This window comes from Mobula hypostoma, chromosome 11, assembly GCF_963921235.1.
Source record: "Mobula hypostoma chromosome 11, sMobHyp1.1, whole genome shotgun sequence".
In the NCBI taxonomy this organism is placed as follows: Eukaryota; Metazoa; Chordata; class Chondrichthyes; order Myliobatiformes; family Myliobatidae; genus Mobula; species Mobula hypostoma.
The window spans coordinates 63348461-63369227 of record NC_086107.1 but is presented as its reverse complement, the minus strand read 5'-3'; the positions used below and the strand labels follow the sequence as shown (position 1 = coordinate 63369227).

The 20767-nt window shown below is 42.5% G+C and overlaps 1 protein-coding gene across 2 annotated transcripts in view; it reads left to right on the top strand.

Moving 5' to 3' along the window:
* Positions 1-20767, top strand: part of LOC134353795 (N-acetyl-beta-glucosaminyl-glycoprotein 4-beta-N-acetylgalactosaminyltransferase 1-like) — an 897506-nt gene that overhangs the window by 485260 nt on the left and 391479 nt on the right. For both annotated transcript variants that reach the window (XM_063062183.1, XM_063062184.1), the window contains 2 exons: positions 9280-9375; positions 16283-16373. In XM_063062183.1, the coding sequence (XP_062918253.1) occupies positions 9280-9375; positions 16283-16373 (187 nt within the window). The remainder of the gene's footprint in view (positions 1-9279; positions 9376-16282; positions 16374-20767) is intronic.

Sequence of the window (20767 nt, the reverse complement as noted above, 5' to 3'; positions counted from 1 at the left end):
TTCTTGGCATTTTCATGAACACTAATCCTTTCAGGTGCTTTCCACTGGTTGAATCCACTTCCTGCTCCAACGAGGATTGATGGTCTACCCGGGAATAGAGAAACCATAGAGAAACTACAGCGCAGAAACAGGCCTTTTGGCCCTTCTTGGCTGTGCCGAACCATTTTCTGCCTACTCCAACTGACCTGCGCACGGACCATATCCCTCCATACACCTCCCATCCATGTATCTGTCCAATTTATTCTTAAATGTTAAAAAAGAACCCGCATTTACCACCTTGTCTGGCAGACAACAGATACAAAATGCAGACCTTTTAGAAGGAGAATAGACCAGCCATGAATGAGTTGTTTACAATATATATTAATGACTTGGATGAGGGAATTAAATGCAGCATCTCCAAGTTTGCGGATGACACGAAGCTGGGCGGCAGTGTTAGCTGTGAGGAGGATGCTAAGAGGATGCAGGGTGACTTGGATAGGTTAGGTGAGTGGGTAAATTCATGGCAGATGCAATTTAATGTGGATAAATGTGAAGTTATCCACTTCGGTGGCAAAAACAGGAAAACAGATTATTATCTGAATGGTGGCCGATTAGGAAAAGGGGAGGTGCAACGAGACCTGGGTGTCATTATACACCAGTCATTGAAAGTGGGCATGCAGGTACAGCAGGCGGTGAAAAAGGCGAATGGTATGCTGGCATTTATAGCGAGAGTATTCGAGTACAGGAGCAGGGAGGTACTACTGCAGTTGTACAAGGCCTTGGTGAGACCACACCTGGAGTATTGTGTGCAGTTTTGGTCCCCTAATCTGAGGAAAGACATCCTTGCCATAGAGGGAGTACAAAGAAGGTTCACCAGATTGATTCCTGGGATGGCAGGACTTTCATATGATGAAAGACTGGATGAACTAGGCTTATACTCGTTGGAATTTAGAAGATTGAGGGGGGATCTGATTGAAACATATAAAATCCTAAAGGGATTGGACAGGCTAGATGCAGGAAGATTGTTCCCGATGTTGGGGAAGTCCAGAACGAGGGGTCACAGTTTGAGGATAAAGGGGAAGCCTTTTAGGACTGAGATTAGGAAAAAGTTCTTCACACAGAGAGTGGTGAATCTGTGGAATTCTCTGCCACAGGAAACAGTTGAGGCCAGTTCATTGGCTATATTTAAGAGGGAGTTAGATACGGCCCTTGTGGCTAAAGGGATCGGGGGTATGGAGGGAAGGCTGGTACAGGGTTCTGAGTTGGATGATCAACCATGATCATACTGAATGACGGTGCAGGCTCGAAGGGCCGAATGGCCTACTCCTGCACCTATTTTCTATGTTTCTATGTTTCTGTGAGTCACTTCCTCACCACAACCATTTCCCAATTTCCTTTTGAACCAAGTTTTGTTCACTGAGCGGTTATCTGTTATCTGTTAGAAAGGCCCCTCACTGTTCTGGAAATACTTCAAACTCAGCTTTATTATTTCTGTTCTCAATACGTCAGGCAGAATTGCTTTTCCAGTATCCTTGTCAAACTTCAGAAGTCCACTGTCATGCTGCTCAATCACTTCTGGTATGCCAGTTCGAGGCTCTTTGACACCATCCAGTTCACCAGGTTCAGTGTCGTCAGCTTCAATCTCTCATGTAAAATCTCGCAAATAAACTCAACATCATCACCACCACCATTGTCTTCCCCTCCTGTCATTTCCACGTTCTCTGTGGCATCCTCACCTTTAATCTTGTCGTACTTGGATTTATCTGATTTGACTTCCTCCTTGGCTTGTGATGCTTTTGTACTTGATCCACCTTTGGATTCTAACAAACTTGTGGCAGGGGCAGGCGACTCCATGGATCTACTTGTTCCAGGCTTTTCAAAGAAGAGCATGAAGAACTTGCTTGACTTCTTGGCTTCCTCCGCCTCCAACTTCCGTCTCTTCCGTCCTTCAGCTTCACTTTCCTTCTTCTTTGTAAAGTAATGTTTCATGGTCTTCTTACACAATGCTCTGAAATAAGGCCATCCTAATGCTTCTCACCCATGATAATCAAAGACAGATCATACATCTGAAGAAAATTCTTTTTTCACTATCCGAGGATGGCTTGTCTGACTTTAATAGAAACTGCTCAGTGGTCCCCCCGCCTTCAAGTGGCACCCAGGGCACGTGCCTTACCTGCCATACCTTAGATACACCACTGCTTCCAGCATCTTCTGTTTTCTGATTTTTCACTAAGTTCGGTAAATTGAATTAAGTATTTAAATCCCATCCGTCCATCCCATGATCCTCTCATAACCCTTTTGCCAATCCTCCTGTCCATCCCATGATTCTCTCATAACCCTTTTGCCAATCAACTTTCCAGCTCTTAGCTCCATCCCTTCCCCCCCCATCTTCTCCTATCATTTTGTATCTCCCTCTCCCCCTCCCACTTTCAAATCTCTTGCTATCTCTTCTTTCAGTTAGTGCTGATGAAGGGTCTCAGCCCGAAACGTCGACTGTACCTCTTCCTATAGATGCTGCCTGGCCTGCTGCGTTCACCAGCAATTTTTATGTGTGTTGCTAAGTATTTAAGAGTGCAGGTTTAGATAATTTGAAAGCCATGCTTGCATATCTAGATCAGTGTAAGTAAGTAGTGTGGTACACTAACAGCTACTTTGTTGAATAGGTAATCCAATATAATGATTTTTTAGAAATGAGAGATCAGATTTTACATATACAGGATAAAACACACTGTTATAAACACAAGAAATTCTGCAGAAGCTGGAAATCCTGAGAAACACAGAAAATGATGGAGCTCAGCAAGTCAGGCAGCATCTGTGGAGAAGAATAAATATTGACGTTTTGGGCTGAGACTCTTCATCAGGAAGAAATAAGGAGGAGCAGAAATAAGGAGGTGGGGGAGGGAGTGTAAGGATTACAAGCTGGCGTGTGATAGGAGAGACCATGTGAAGGGGAAGGTGGGTGAGTGGGGTAGGGGTGGATGAAGTAAGAAGCTGGAAGGGGATAGGTGGAAGAAATTAAGAGCTGAAGAAGCAGTAATCATATAGGAGAAGACAGTGGCATGGAAGAAAGGGATGGAGGAGGGGAACCAGTGGGAGGTGATGGGCAGCTGAGGAGAGGAGAAGGGGTGAGAGGGTAGCCAGAATTGAAATTAGAAAAAAAGATTAGCAGAGAGAGGAGAAAGTTGGAGAACTCAATGTTCATGCCATCAGGTTGGAGGCTACCCAGACGGAATATGAGGTATTGGTCCTCCAGCCTGAGATTGGCCAAATCATGGTAGTAGAGGATGCCATGGACTGATATGTCAGAATAGGAATGAGGTCAAATTCAAAAGGGTGGCCACTGGGACATCTTACCTTCTTGGGCAGACAGAGGAAAGGTGCTCAACAAAGTGATCCCCCAGATGCCTGTGGAGCCAGTGACGCAGGAACTGTTGAAGGCTTCTGTTTGGCATCACCTCGACTCCTGCTCTTTTGTCAGTGGGTAACGGACCAGATCCTGAGTGGGTTGACAGATGACTTAAGCATTACTTGGAAAAATGAGTATAAGCACCTACAATACTCGGATGCACTAGAAGGACTCAAGAAATATGGGCCAAGGGTCCAGAATGGCAAGTGTGAGTTCTTTTGACCTTTGCTTGAACATTTGGGCCATGTAATCAACAACTTAGGGCTTTACAAGGCACCATCAAAGGTGAAGGCTGTTGTGGAGATTCCATTACCATAGAATATACTGTAAGTCAATAAAGATTGACTTCTAACAAACTACTCAAAGTTTGATCCTAACCAAGCTAGCATGCTGAAAACATTTCATGAGCTTTAAAATAAATTAACATACTGGCAGTGGACATATCACTGTGAAGAGGCTTTTAAAAAGGCTAAAACAGTTTTGTCACAGTCTGTAGCACTCACAAACTTCAACCCGTCATTGCCCGTACGGTTGTCCTGTGATGCATCATCCCGTGGTGGGGGCCAATTACCTCACACATCATGTCATCGGGTAAAGAGCATCCAATCACTTTCGCTTCAAAGACATTAAGCAAAGCAGAAATCCACTATGCCCAGATTGAGCGGGAAGTGCTCACAATTGTCTTTGGAGTTAAGAAAGTCCATCAATTCCATTTTGGTTGATAAATTACATTACTGACAGATCATCACCCTTGACATCAATTTTTGGTCCACATGCGGGCATTCCTTTCCTGGCTGCTAGACCAGTGCAACATTGAGCTGTTACTAGCTGTACATCAATACAATATAAAGGACAGGAGGTCCAGACTTCTCGACTTCCCTTAGCTGTTACAGCTCCAGAGCCATCCCCAATAGAGAGATTTTACTTCAGGGAAGTACCTACAGCTCTGAGCAATGGAATCCAGAAGCACAAGTGTACTGACACTGTTCTGTCTAAAGTGGTGGACATGGTAACTTGCAAATGGAAAGGAGAGCCAACCATAGATAGAAACCTTACCAGGCTCGATGGAAGGAGCTCATAGTCTAAGCAAGATGTTTACTGTGGGGCTACCATGTTGTCATTCCTCCACCATTAAGAAAGCTTGTTAAGCTACATGCAGGACATATAGAGAATGCATTGAGAAGCTACTTTCCACCTTTGGCTGTTTTGGGCTTCCTCAACAGCTTGTAAGTGACAATGGTCCACATTTCCTGTCTGAAGAGTTCAAGGCATTTAGGGAAGCAAATGGTATTCAGCACATGAAGTCAGCACCATATCATCCAGACACGAATGGCCTTGCTGAATGATTTGTACAAACAATGAAACAAGCCTTCAAGACTTCAATGGAAAGTGGATCATTCAACTAACATCATAGCATTTCCTTGCTAACGTACTGCGATACACCTCACACCACCACCAAAATGGCTCCAGCCACTACACTGATGAAAAGACAGCTTTGCAACCAGCTTATCCTTCTTAGACCCCAAACATAAAACAGATTGTGCTAAATGATCAGAAACCCCAAGCAGAGAGACATACCAAAGCTATGAACAGAAGGTTTAAAGCAAGAGAGAGAGTGCTTACCTGGAACCACATCTCTGGAACAAAGTAGATACCTGCAGCAGTGGTGGCACAAACTGTTACAGTGGAAACTAGTAACCACAACATCTGGAGAAGGCATGTTGATCAGCTGTTGCCCACTTCTGAGGCCACTGAAAACCAACACAAAATGACCAATTCAGATCCTGTTGTAGAAATGGGACAGGATTCTGAGACAGCAACTGCAGACCCTCCGTTAAGATCAAATGACACAGCCAGTGCTCCCCATCATCTGTGCTTTCTGTGGTGCTCCCTGTTGACAATGCAGTACCCAAGCCAAGTTTATACATACACCATCAACAGATAAAATGACTTTGGCGTTGGTACCCTCAGGAACAGGTGGCCTCTGGACAGATTGAATCTCTAGATTAGTGACTAACCTTCAGCACATGGGGCGGGCAGAATAATCCTCAGGGTTATGTCTAGAAATAGAGGCAGTCTACCCTCTTTCTGTTGTATCAATAAAAAAATGTTTTTTGTAGTTGATTGAATTTGATGGTTACTCCATTGAATGATTATAGCTCAGCAGCTGGTCTGTGTATGGATAAGGGGAGAAACCTTCAAAATAAGGAGGGAGGAATATGTTATGTATTCATGTATAGTTAGACCCTATGTGTTGCCGTCAAACTTCCCGGTATGTGACATACTGAATATAATGTGAGAGGACATTCTAGGTAGATGACTTCCAAGTACAATGAACAGCAGCACACATTTGTTCCTCAACTCTCCGTCTCTTGCGTGTGTTATTCACGGCCGTCCGGCTTCCCATATCACAAACATATCACTTTCTTTTACGAATAAGCTGAGGTAAAATATATAATTAACAACCCCCTATACAGGTATTTATAGCAATAAATTTGAATTTGCAATACCCACAGCAGTCAAATTGCTTAAGGAATTCAAGAGAGATGATCCTGATCTAATGAATAGTTCATTGCTTGATATGTTAGTGTCAGTGCCTTGACAGGGGCATCCAGCTTTTGTCATGAACACACAGTGCCGAGCTTTATTCATGTGACAGATTATTTGTAAGAGTGCTGTGAGCAAAATGTAAGCAATTCCTCCTACTGATTGTGTGTATCGATTATTGTGCATGTTTAACATTGTTTTAATTAATGAGAAATGCAACGATATTGAATTAACCATTTTATAAAATGCACCACATTTGTGCATATGATTTTGCAAAATATCTGAATGAAGAGTTGTAAAATCAATCACTGAAAGCAAATTAAAAGGTTTACCAAATGAATTAACAGCTAAGGGGTCGACCAGATGTCTAATCAATGAATACAATTACCTTTCATGTTCATTTATTTGTCTCATTTGGAAGGCAGATTATGAATACACCAGGCCTGACAGCATTTTTTATTCTGTAGAAGATCATTATTCTTCCATCTGACTATTTAGAAATCCTAGTGGTATGGCATCTGACTCATTGGGTGACATTTGTCACGTTTCTCTTCTACTTGAGCCCCTGTTCCCTCACTTCCTTTGACCCCACTGGTGCCATGCTTCCAATACACTGTAATCAGGGGTGGCCATTCCCATGCTCCCTTTCCACTCATGGGGGCATCATTTTCTGTATGCCTTTCCATTCACTTTGGTCCCAGATTCTGTGTTTCCCTCCCATCACCACAACTCCAGTTTTAATGCTATTTTTCCCTCACTGAGAAAATGAATAATTGGTATATTAGAGTAGAAATAGAAACAATATCCTGCGGACGAGAAAGTCTGCCAGTCATGCACCATGAAAAGCATGCCAAATTATCAGAGTTTTATTGTAAAAGCTAGTTTAGTTTAACCTTTCTGACTGGATTGCCTAGATATGGACAGATCAGAATTTAGCATGAGGTTGTTAGGTCTGTTTCATAGAATGTTTTTTCAACCGCCAAGTGCCAAGCCAGTGATCCCGGATGTAGATTGACACCCAATATTCCCTGAGCTATCAAGGATATTTTCCACATGAATATTATTCAATAGAAAGGGCAACAAATTTCAGGTGATTTGAAGACACCATTATGTTTTTTATAGACCATACAAGAATTATTATTGCCTTTCCAATGCTTCAGACAAATTAAATGGTTCTTTTGAGCCAGCTGACCTTTGATGACAGTTCATATAATTTACCGTACTTACTGTCTCAAGCAGGTTGCACATTGGAAATTGTTGGCAGAAGAGATCCTGCAATATTCCCATGTAGGTAGTTTTATTAAGCACACAGCTGGCTGAGACATCTTGTCGGACTTCAAATCCTAACAGTCCATTCCAGATTCAATGTTATTTCCAATACACAAGTAAAAAGAGCAACCAAATAATTGTGCTCCAGATTTGATGCAACGTAAGGCAAAAGCACAGTAAGATAGAGAACACAGTAAATATAAATACATAAGCTAGCTTATATATATAGATTGATTGTATCTCTATAAAGTGACAGTAGGCACAGGAGTGGCTGTACATAAGGTGACTGACAGGAAATGATAAAGTAGTGGTGGTTGGGGATGTGGTAGAGATAGATAGTGGATGAAGGTGTTGATCAGTCTTACTGCTTGGGGAAGGTAACTGTTTTTGACTCTGGTCCTGGTGTAGATGCTACAGAGGCTCCTCTCTAATTAGAGAGGGACAAGCAGTCCATGAGCAGTGTGTGTGGGATCCTTCAAGATGTTACTGGGCTTTTCCAGCATCTTTCTGTATATATGTCCTTGATGGTGGGTAGTCCGGTGGCAGTGATGCGTTGAGTAGTTTTGACTACCTATTGCAGAGCCTTCCTGTCTGCCACAGTGCAGTTTCCATACTATGCCGTGATGCAGCTTGTTAGGATGTTCTCTACTTTGCATCTATGGAATAATATGAGTATAGATGTGCTTAATCCAGCTCTCTTCAACCTTCTCAGAAAGTAGGAATGTTGGTGAACCTTTCTGATTGTGTAGAAATGTATCCTGGAACTGTGAAAGTTTCTGCAAAATGTGCATTCCCACGAGTTTGAAACTACCCACAGTTTCAACTGCTGTGTCATCGATGCAAAGAGGAGTGTGAATGGTACAAGTTTTCCTGAAGTCAATAACCATCCCTTTTGTCTTGTTGACATTGAGGAAGAGGTTATACGCCTGGCACCAGGCCTTGGGCTGTTCCATCTCCTCTCTGTAGGCTGGCTGTCTCTTCATTGTTGGTGGTGAGCCCCACTGGCGAGCTTAACAATGTCATTACTTAGGTGTTTGGCTGTGCAGTCATGTGTGAGAAGAGTGTACAGCAATGGGCTCAGCACACAGCCCCGGGGGTGGGGGGAGATGAGTCCGGGTTGAGGATGATGGGGAAGGAGGAGCGGTTGTGAATCTTGATTATCTGAGGTCTTTTGGTTTGGAAGTCGAACACTCAGTTGCATCGTGGTGTATTTAAACCAAAGGGTAAGGATTTGTTCACCAAGGACTGTGGGACAATAGTGTTCAATGTCAAACTGAAATCCAGAAACAGTATCTGACATGGGTATCCTTGTTACTTAGGTTTGTCAGGGCCAGGTGCATGACAGATGATAAGGCATCTGAAACTTTTCCAATTTGCCTTTCCAATGCTTAGTCATCCAATGGGCTACTGTGTGGAAATGGAGTAGAAAAGTAAATATGCTCTTTTCTAAATTATCAAAGTTTCTGAGATCCAAAACTTATTCAGATGTTTGTCCTTCACTTAGTTAGGATGGAATCACTACTGGGTTAAACTAACATCATATCTTTTTGTATTCATAACACCCGAGTAATGACATTGCCAAGTTTGCTTGCAGAGGTTGAGCTCTTCTACATTGGTTCTGAATTCCAAATACGACTGTCCAGCCATGGTGTGATTGTAGATATAGTCCTGTGCTGTGGGTCCATACACAATTCAGAGTCAGAATCAGAATTAGGTTTAATATCACTGGCATATGTCGTAAAACTTGTAAACTTAATGGCAGCAGTACAATGCAATACATTTTTAGTATCGAGAAAAATGCATTACAGTAAGTATATATGTATATTAAGTAGTTAAAAATAGTTTTACAAAAAGCAGTAATAATAAAAAAGTGAGGTAGTGGTTCATAGGTTCAATGCCCTTTTGTAATTGGATGGCAGAGGGGAAGAAGCTGTTCTTGAATTGCTGAATGTGTGCCTTCAGGCTTCTGTACTAAAGTAAAGTTCTGATTCTGCACTAAAGTAAGATCCTGTCATGTTACATACACCCTTGATCACTGGGAATCCATGATGAACATTTGCTTTCTTTTCTTTTCCCAGTACAAAGGCAAAGTAAATCTTCATGTTTTCGAGGACTGGTGTGGATCTTCGATTTATCAGCTGCGGAAGAACATTCATTTTCCACTATATCCTCATGTAAGTAGGTTACAGATACAGTCCTTTGCCTTCTGGTGTCCTTCTCTGGTGTTAGTGAAAGAGGTTAGAAAGGAAAATAAGATAAACATAAAAAGACCCTGCAGATTGCGGAAATTCAAAATAAAATCAAGATTTAGTAATTTTGCAGCAAGTCAGATAGCATCTGTGGAAAGAAAAAAACAGTTAATGGTTCAAGTGAAAGATGCTTAAGAAGAATTGAGAAAGAGGAGAACAAGTTAGTCCAGGTGGCAGAGAAGGCCAGTGAAATAATAATGTTGCCGTAAGTAAAGTTCCTTTGTCTGTGTTGGTGGTCCGTCCTGTCCAATAATGACAGGAGACTTGTGTGGGAGAGTTTTAAAGTGGAAAAACCATTGCAATGGTGTAGTACTACTCTCTCAACCTTGGAAGTTCAGATCAAGTGATACGAATAGTCATCACAAACAGGAGTTGCCTTGGATGACCATGATTTCTTCTGTGATTTGCCATGCCCTTCACTCTCCAAGAAGCATTGCAGAACCGCCTTCCTGGGCGTAGGATCTCACTGTTGATCTCATCCACCCTGTCCGCCGGAGCTCACTTCACATGCTAGGACAGGCACGTCCCTAACTCACCGGGGTACAAGGCCTGCAGGCTGCGCTCACCTGGTATAGCCTGCCTGTCAAAGTGGTGTACTGGGGTGTGGCTGCTACCACATGCAAACTGTTACTTGGAGCCACAGGTGAGAGCTGAGTGCCTGGTGGAGTCTAAGGGTGAGTAAACTGCCCTGGAATGGACACGACAAGCCCTTTCGCCAGAGGTGTTACCCCTCCTTGGCACCTATACAATCCTGAGCTGCAAATGTTATGAAGTCATGATAATGTTGTATAGCAAGGCCTACGGGGACACGCCCAGCACTCTAGAATACACAAATGAAAATAAAAAGGAAAGAAGGAACAATATGCAAAAACAACCGGGCTTGGAACTTGCTTTTCACACAAGTAAACAGGAATATATTGCCATATAATCTGATAGAACCTTTCTTCACTGACCTACAAATCCTGTTTTAGTTTCATATTTCCATCTGTTAGGTGCATCCAAAAAGGTTTTACCGAAGTTCAAAGTTCCAAGCAAATCAACGTACATATATGTCACCATATACAACCCAGTGATTCATTTTCTTGCTGGCATACTCAATAAATCCATAATGGAAAAGTAACCATAATAGAATCAATGCACCAATTTGGCATTAAGACAGTGTGTAAAAGACAAAAAAAACTGTGGAAATACAAAAAGAAGTAAATAATAATAAATAAATAAGCAACAAATATCAAGAACATGAGTTCTTAAAAGTGAAGTCTATAGGTTGTGGGAAAATTTCACTGATGGGGTAAGTGAAGTTGAGTAAAGTTGTCCCCTTTGGTTCAAGAACCTGATGATAGAGGGATAACCGAACTTGGTAATGTCAGTCCTGAGGCTCCTGTACCTACTTCCTGATGGCAGCAACAAGAAGAGAGCATGTCCTGAGTGGTGGGGGTCCCTGATGATGGATGCTGCTTTCCTGCAGCAATACTCAGAATAGATGTGCTCAATAGTAGGGAGGACTTCACCTGTAATGGTCTTGGCCAATACTTCCTTTTGTAGGATTTTCCCGTCAAAGGCATTGCTGTTTGCATACCAGGCCATGATGCAATCAGTCAATATACTCTCCACCATACATCTATAGAAATCTGCCAATGTTTTAGATGTCATACCGAATCTTTGCAAACTCCTTAGGAAGTAGAGGCACTGCTGTGCTTTCTTCATAATTGCACTTACGTGCTGGCCCAGGACAGGTCCTATGAAGTGATAACACCAAGGAATTTACCACCTCTGATCCTCTGAGGACTGGCTCATGGACCTCTGGTTTCCTCTTCTTGAAGTCAATAATAATAAGGTTTATAGACAATGCAGCTAAAGGCAAAGCTTTACAAGAGATATTGGGAAATGAGCTTGGCCAGGTGATCAGAGTTCCAGTGAGGAACATTTGGAGTTCAACTGAGTCAAAATGAAAAAGGAAGCATATGTGTGACTTTGGAAGCTGAAATTGCACAAGACCCTTACCAAATATCAAGGAAGCAGGAAAGGACGAGAGGATAGAAGGGACCGTGAAATGCCTGTGACAAGTGGGGTTAAAAGAACCTTAAAGGATTTTATTCATATATTAGGAGCTAGGGAGTAACTAGTAGGGAAAGGCGAGGATCACTTCAGGGAAAATCAGAGAATTTATATGCAGAGCCTGGGAAAAGAGTGAGGTTCTTTATAGAGTACTCACCAAAGAGAAGAACATTGATGATAGTGAGATCGAAAAGGAGCACGTTGATATTCTAGGGCATGTCAATATTATAAGGAGAAGATATTGAGTGTCTTAAAAAGTGTTAAGTGGGATAAGTGTTCAGAACCTAATGGAATACATTCCAGGATAGTGAAGGAGGCAATTACAGGATTCTTAACAACTGTCAGAATAAAAGGTAAAGATAACAAGTGTAAGTAACCTTAGTTAAGAGAAAAAAGGAGGTGCATAGCAGGTGTAAGCAGGTAGGAACAATTGAGGTGCTTATGGAGTACAGGAAATGCAAGAGAACACAGAAGAGAGAAATCAGCAAGGCTAAAAGAAGGCATGAAGTTACTCTAGCAGCCAAGGTGAAAGAGAATCCTAAGGGATTCTACAGATATGTTAGAAGCAAAAAAATTGCAAAGGACAAAATTAGTCCTCTGGAAGACCAGAATGTAATCCATGTGTGGAACTAAAACAGATGGGGGAGATCTTAAGTTAATTATTTGCATCTGTATTTACACAGGAGATAGACTGAGAATCTATAGAAGTGAGGCAAAGCAGCATCAATTTCATGGACCCTGTACAGGTTACAGAGGAGGAGGTGATTGCCACCCTGAGGCAAATTGGGGTGGATAAATCCCCAGGGCCTGACAGGGTTTCAGACCCTACGGGAAGCAAGTGCAGAAATTGCTGGGCAGTAGCAGAGATATTTAAATTATATTTAGTGATAGGGAAGGTAACTGAGGATTGCAGTATAGTCAATGTTGTTCTGCTTTTTTGAAAAAGGCTCTAAACATAAACCAGGAAAATATAGGCCAGTGAGTCTGGCATCAGTTGTGGGAAAGTTATTGGAAGGGATTATAAGAGACCACATATATAAGTATTTGGATAGACATGGACTGGTTAAGGATAGTTGGCATGGCTTTGTGCTTGGTAGATCATGTCTAACCAATCTTATAGATTTTTTTCAAGGAAATTACCAGAAAATGGTTGAAAGCAAGTGAGTGGATATTTTCTACATGGACATTTGAAAAGGTCCTGCACGGGAGGCTGCTCAAGAAGGTTCAGTTGCTCGGATTTCAGGATGAGGTAGTAAATTGGATTAGATATTGGCTTTGTAGGAGATGCCAGAGAGTGGAATTAGAGGATTGCCTCTCTGACTGGAGGCCTGTGACTAGTAGTGTGTTGCAGGGATTGGTGTTGGGTTCTTTGTTGTTGGTCATCTATATCAATGATCTGGATGACAATGTGGTTAACTGGATCAGCAAATTAGCAGGTGGCACCGAGATTGGGGGTGTAGTGGACAGTGAGGAGAGCTAGCATGGTTTGTAGAAGGATCTGAATCAGCTGTAAAAATGGGCTGCAAAATGGCAGATGGAATTTAATGCAGACAAATGTGAGGTTTTTTACTTTGGTAGGACCAACCAGGGTAGATCTTACACAGTGAACGGTCGGGCACTGAGGAGTGTGGTAGAACGAAAGGATCTGGGAATACAGGTCTACAATTTATTGAAAGTGGTGTCACAGGTAGATTCATAAAGAAAGCTTTTGGAACATTGGCCTTCATATAACAGTGTATTGAGTACAGGAGATGGGATGTTATATTGAAGCTTTATAGGACATTGGTGAGGCTTAATATGGAGTGTTGTGGGCAGTTTTGGTCACCTAGAGGAAAGATGTAAACAAGGTTGAAAGAGTAAAGTGAAAATTTACAAGGATGCTGCTGGGTCTAGAGGACCTGCATTATAAAGAAGGATTGAATAGGTTAGGATTGAATTCTTCAGAACTTGGAAGACTGAGAGGAAGTTTAATAGAGGTATGCAATATTATGAGGGGTATAGGTAGAGTAATACCAGCAGGCTTTTTCACTGAGGTTGCTGGGACTACAACCAGAGGTCATGGGTTAAGGGTGAAAGATGAGAAGATTAAGGGGAACATAAGGGGAAGTATCTTCACTCAGAGGGTCTTGAGAGTGTGGAGTGAGCTGCCAGCACAAGTGGTGCATGCAAGCTCGACTTCAACTTTTAAAAGATGTTTGGATAGGTACATAGATGGCAGGGGTATGGATGGCTATGGTTTTGGTGCAGCTCAATAGGATTAGCATAGTTTTGGCATGGACTAGATGGGCTGAAGGGTCTGTTTCTGTGCTGTACTTCTCTATGACTTTATGACATCCTTCTAACCTTGTTAGCCATGAGTAAGGTGCCAGAGGTCTGGAGAATAGCCAGTGCTGTTCCTTTGTTTAAGAACAGCAACTCAAACAAACCAGGAGATTACAGGGATGTGAACCTTATATCAATGATAGGGTAATTGTTGGAGAAAAAAATTTTAGGACGAGATTTATTCACATTTGGTAAAGCATTGACTTGTTAGGGATAGTCAACATTGCTTTGTGTGCGGGAGGTTATGTATCACAAATCTGAGAATTTGATGAAATGATAAAGATAATTGATGAATGTAGAACAGTAGATGTTGTTGACATGGACTTCAGTAACATATTTGACAACGTTCATATTAGGCTTGTCCAGAAGGTTACGTCACATAAGATCCAGAGTGAGTCGATAAATTTGATACAAAATTGGCTTGGTCATGGAAGACAGAGGCCAGTGGTAGAGGGTGTTCTGACTGGAGGTCTTTGATGATTGGAGTTTTGCAAGAAGCAGTGTGGAACCTTCGTTGCTTGTAATATCTGTTAGTAATTTGGATGAAGATGTAGGTAATCTGATTAGTAAAATTGCAGATGATTTGGATATTGGTCAAGTTGTGGATAGCGAAGAAAATTGTCGAAAGACACAGCAGATTGTACATCAGATGGAAATTGGCTTAGATGAAAGCAGATGGAGTTTAATCCATCTTCTGACAAGATAGTGGCATGCTTGGACTTAGCGGCCATTCTGAGTCCAATCAAAGCTATATTAGTTCATTCTGAGCGTCACTTTTGCAAACACAAGTCACTTATGGATACTAAAATCACCAAGTACTAGAGGATTATTCCATTAGCAAGTTGCTCAATAGTGATGGAGCTGGACTTATCATGTACCGTTGTTGTGTTGTCGCCCAGACTTGCTGCATATCATTGTGCTGAGACAGTGCGCAGTAGGAGTAATTGTCTTGGACATTTTTATTGTGATTGCAAGACCCTGCTGGACTTTGGTACTGTAGAATACAGCACTGGTTCATTGGGAAGACTGATGGCAAGGGAGCTGTGTTACCTAGGTTGTGGTGTGAACTAGACCCCTCTGCATGGTCACCTGTTGCAGTTGCCCAGGGCTGGTGATGCCAGAGGTGCTGTGGGAGAGATTAAAAGCCTCTGTAGCTGCAGTGGAATCCATAATTGGGTTGGGGGCTGGCCCCTCTTGTTGCTCTCCAGTGTTTGCTCGATGCTGCTCTTCAGTATTTGCTCACAGCTGACCGCCAGTGTTTGCTCCGTGCTGCCTTCTGGTATTCACTCAGTGCTGCCCTCTGATGTTAGCTTGGTGCTGCCCTCCAGTGTTTGCTCAGTGCTGCCCTCCAGTGCTCACTCGGTGGAAGAACAAATTGGATCAGAAAAACTTCACATCCATTGACAGTCATGCCACTCAGGAACTTGGGCTATCTTACTTCATTTGTTTGTGATTGTATGCTTTTCTGAAACCGTAAGCAAATGTGCTATTTGTGCTTTGTGCTATGTGCAGTGTGTTGAAAATGTGTTTTGAGCCCTGGAGGAATGCTGTTTCCTTTGGCTGTATTCATGTGTAGTTGAATGATAATTAAACTTGAACTTAAGCTTAATGTGTGAGAAGATATATTTTTGGAGGTCAACTGTACGATGAAAATGTACAATAAATGGCAGGACTCTTAGGAGCATTGTTGTGTAGAGGGATCTTGGAGTGCAAGTCCATTACTCCCTGGAAGTGGCAACACTAGTGGATAGAGTGGTAAAGATGGCATATAGTGTGTGGGGAGCATTGAGTATAAAAGCTGCAAAGTTATGTTGAATCTCTATAAAAGTTTAATTAGGTCACATGTGGAGTATTGTGTGCATTTCTGGTTGCCACACTATAGGAAGGATGCAGACTCTTTGGAGACAGTGCAGAAGAGGTTCAGGAGGATGTCGCTTGTATTAGAGTGTATCAGCCATCAGGAGAAGTTGGACAACATTGGATTGTTTTCTCTGGAGCATCTGAGCTTAGGGGCAACCTGATAGAAGTGCATTAATTATGAATGAGAGGCATAAATAGGGTAGATAGTGTATTTTTCCTCAGCTAGAAATGCAGATTGCAGAGTATAGGTTGATGTGGGGGGAACAAAGGGTAAAGGAGATGTGCAAGGCAGATGTTTGACACAGGTGCCTGGAATGTACCCCAAGAGAGGTGGTAGAAGCAGATACAACAGCAACACTTAAGAAGCATAGACAGGTACACACTTAGCCAGTGAACAGTGGCATGTACCCCATCCACAGGCAGATGGGGTTAGTTTAATTTGGTAATCACTGGGCCAAAAGGCCTGTTCCCATGCTGTACTGTTCTGTGTTCTAGCATCAGCATTGGTCTCATCTTGGCTGAAATCTTGTTTGTCATTCTCCTAATGATCAATGGGTAAATATGATAAACAAATGGTATCTTTTTGTTTCAGACACGTACCTCAGTGAATAAAATTGCTGTTTCTCCGAAGTGGAAGAATTATGGGCTTCGGATATTTGGCTATATACACCCCTACAAAGATGGTAAGGATGAATGAAATGGAAAAAATAGGCACTATTTACTAGCTGGAATCATTATATTCCTCCAGTCTTTGTTCGGAGACTTTGAGACCTATCACTAATGATCTGGTAAAGAGAAAAGTATATTGAAAATAATCCACAGGTAGGTAAAATTTTGCATGTGTTTGTGAGTACAACTAGCCATTATACAAGGCAGACACCCAGTTGATCCAAAGTCAGTTGGAGCCAGGAGATAACATTGCAAATTATAGCTCACTATAGCAGGCGGTGTCCGTCCCCACTTCCCTTCACACTGACTAGGACCTGGCGCCCCCATGATCTGTCTAGCCAGCCGCTTCCTGTCCTTCTGGAAGAGTGTTTGGGTCGCTCGATAGGCTGCCTTTTTCGCACCAGTTCTCTTGGTGTTTCCACTGTTCGGTCTCTGGTTTCCCTCCATCCTTTCCATATTCCTTCTGCCTCTCTTATTCCCACGTTTCTTACGCGAGTATTTGTCCATTATTTCTTTCCTAAACCTCTGTCTTCCTTAGTGCACTCTTCAATCCAGCTCTTGATATATACTACTTTAAGCTTGAGGCCACCTGTCCTAAACCTTCACTTTTGACGCAGTCTCTGTTTTAGTTTTCCACAAAGCACTTCAGGATATTCCACTTTGTTAGAGGAGCAACAAAAATGTAATTTGTTGTTGGTCCACTATGAAACACCAGGTGGTATTGAACTGAATGTCTGCTGCCTGCAAATCAATGTCTGGAAGAGGAGATCAACAGCTGGCAAGCTACACAGTTCCTTCGCATACACAATTACCAATCTCCTTCACCTTCCACTGTCATCCCTCCAGTCATTTAACCTATTCCCCTTTCTACTTTCAAGTCAAAGGCAAAGTAAATTTATTATCAAACTGTGTAGAGAACAAGTCACCATATGTTGCCTTGAGATTCACTTTCTTGCAGGTATTTACAGGAAAATAAAGAAAAACAATAGAATTTATGAAAAACTACATAAACAAAGACTGACAAAACTAATGTGCAAAAGATGCCAAATTGTGCAAATGAAAAATCAATAAATAATACTGAGAACATGATTTTATTTTATTTTGTTTTTAGTTTAGCGATATGACACTGAATAGACCCTTTTGGCTCTTTGAACCCTGACAACCCCAATTTAACCCTAACCTAATCATAGGATAATTTACAATGACCAATTAACCTACCTGGTAAACCTTTGGACTGTGGGAAGACATCCAAAGCACCTGAGGAAATCTCATGCATTCCATGGGGAGGATGTGCAGATCCTTACAGCTGACGTTGGAATTGAACTCTGAACTCCGATGCCCCAAGCAATAGCACCTCGCTAACTCTTATGCTATAGTGGTGAGTTGTAGAGCCCTGAAAGTGAGACCATAGGTTGTGGAATCAGTTCAGTGTTGAATTTATCCTCTCTGATTCAGGTGCTTGATAGTTGCAGGATAATAATGGTTTCTGAACCTGGTGGTGGGGACCCAAGGCTCCTTTATCCCCTGCCCAGTGGTAGAAGAGAGCATGGCCTGTATGGTTGGGGTCTTTGCTGAGGAATGCTGCTTTCTTGTGGTAATACTCCTTACCTGTGATGGATTGAGCTGTATCCAGTACTCTCTGTAGATTCTCCATTCCTGGGCGTTGGTGTTTCCATACTAAGCCATAATGCGACCAATAAGGATACTCTCCACTGTGCATATATAGAAGTTTGTCAAAGTTTTAGATGACATGCCAAATCTTTGCAAACTTCTGAGAAAGTAGAGGCACTTCTTTGTGAAGGCACTTATGCACTGGACCCAAGGAAGATCCTCTGGATCCTCCGATACGATTATGCCAAGGAATTTAAAGTTATTGGCCCTCGCCATCTCCAATTCCCTGATGAGGATTGACTCACAGACATAGAGCTCTTCTTCCTGTAGTCGGTAATCAGCTCATTAGGTTTGCTGACGTTGAGTAAGAGGTTGTTATTATGGTTCCATTCAACCCGATTTTCAGTCTCCCTTCTATATGCTGATTCATCCCTATCTTTGATTTGGCCAACAACATTGGTGACATCAGCAAGCTTAAATATGGCACTGGAGTTTTACTTCGCCTGATAGTCATAGTTATAAAGCAAGTGGAACAGGGGCCAAGCACGCAGCCTTGTGGTGCACCTGTGCTGATGGTGATTTCGAAGGAGATGCTGTTGTCAATCCAAACTGACTCGATTTGCAAATGAGAAAATCAAGGATCCAGTTGCACAGGGAGGTATCGAGGCCTAGGTCTTGGAGCTTAGTGACTAGTTTCGAGAGGGTGATAGTGTTGAATGCTGAGCTGTAGTCAATGAAGAACATCCCGATGTATGCTCCTTCACTGTCCAGATGTTCCAGAGCTGAGTGAAGAGACAATGAAATGGCATCTGCTGTTGACCTGTTGTGACAGTAGGCAAACTGGAGCGGATCCAGGCAGGGGTTGAAATGCTTCATGACCGTCATTTCCAAGAATGTTGTCACAGTGGGTGTAAGTACTACTGGATGATAGTCATTGAGTTGTGTTACCACATTCTTGTTGGGCACCGGTATAACTGAAGCTTGCTTGGAGCAGGCGGGTACCTCAGACTGCTGAAGCGGGAGATTGAAGATGTCCGTTAGCACTCCAACCAGTTGATTAGCATAAGTCTTCAGATACACCATCTGGACCAGGTGTTTTCCATGGATTTGTCCGTCTGAGGAATGCTCTCATGCTGGCCTCAGAGACTGAAATCACAAGGTCATTGGGGTCTGTGCTGGTTCTGGAAGGTGCTTCCGTGTTCTGTCCGTCAAAGCAAGCACAAAGGGTGCTTAGCTCATCTGGGAGTGAAATGTTGTAACTTATGTTGCATGGTTTTGAGTTGTAAGAGGTGATGGCACAGCTGTTGAGCATCCTTCTGTGATTCAACTTTAACCTGGAATTGCCACTTCACATACGAGACGGCTTTCCAGAGTTCCGATCTGGACCTCTCGTACCTTCCTGGATTGCCTGTCCTTAACACTATCAGAGTAGGCCTTATCTCTTTGTTGTTCTTACCTCTGGTGCCTTGTTCTTTAGTCTCTGCCTATATCAGGTAGGAGGATGACAGCCAGATGATCCAATTTTCTTAAATGCAATTGAGAGATGGAACAATATGCATTCTTGATAGCAGTGTAACAGTGGTCATGTGGCCCTCTGGTGCTGAAGGTGACACACTGATGGCAGTTGGCAGAGCTAGCCTGATTGAAATCCCTGGCAAGGATGTGAAAGGCATCAGGGTAGGCTGTTTCTTATTTGTTATTCATTATTCGTGGTGTTCAATACATCTAGTGATAGCTTGACATCTACCTTTATTGGTATGTAAACTGCAGTCAGGATCACGATGGAGAATTCTCTTGGTAAGTAGAATAGTCAGCGCATAATTATTAGATACTCCAGGTCGGGAGAACAAGTGAGAGACAAGACCAGTACATCTAAGCACCATGATGAGTTTATTATGAAGCAGAAGCTGCCGTTGCTGCCCATCCTGGATCCAGCCCATCCAGTGGATTAAGAACCCTTGGGGCTGGAGTGCCATGTCCGGAGTGTTGGCCAGTGAGCCATGTTTCAGTGAAACAGAGAATGCAGCAATTCCCTGTCCCACTGTCTCACAACATTCTCTCCTCCATTCCCACTTCCTCCACACTTCAAAGCATGGTGAAATCTCTAATGTTTCCCAGTCCCAGAATTGTACCATGGTGTGGCAAAAAAATAGAGATGAACTGAAGGTTAGATTCCACTGCATCTGGCTAACTGTACCATTACTGAGCAAGCCAGAAGTCTTGGTACATGTTGGTACCAATGACTTAGACAGAAAAAGAGAGGAGGTCCTGAAGGAAGATTACTGGGAACTAGGAAAAAAATTGAAAAGCTGGACCTCCAGAGTAATTATCTCAGGATTACTGCCTGAGCCGCGCTCTAATGAAGGTAAGAATGGCAGAATTAAGCAGATGAATGTGTGGCTAAGTAACTGGGGCAAAGGGCAGGGCTTCAAATTCTTGGATCATTGGGATCTATTTTAGGGGAGGTATGACTTATACAAAAATGATGGGTTACACCTGAACTCAAAGGGTACTAATATCCTGGCGGGATTGTTTAATATAGCTGTTAGGGAGGGTTTAAACTAAGTTGGCAGGGGGAAGGAAACCAGGGTGTTAGGGTCAAGCAAGAAGAAAATTGAAATAAGTCAAAGATACTGTGCAGCAAAGATCGGAAGAAGGACAGGCAGGTGAATATACAGGATAATTTGCTGTGCGATAGAAATATAGCAAAATCGGTAACAGATAGTGATCTAAGTATACTGTACTTAAATGCACGCAGCATTAGAAATAAAGCGCATGACCTTGTTGTACAGCTACA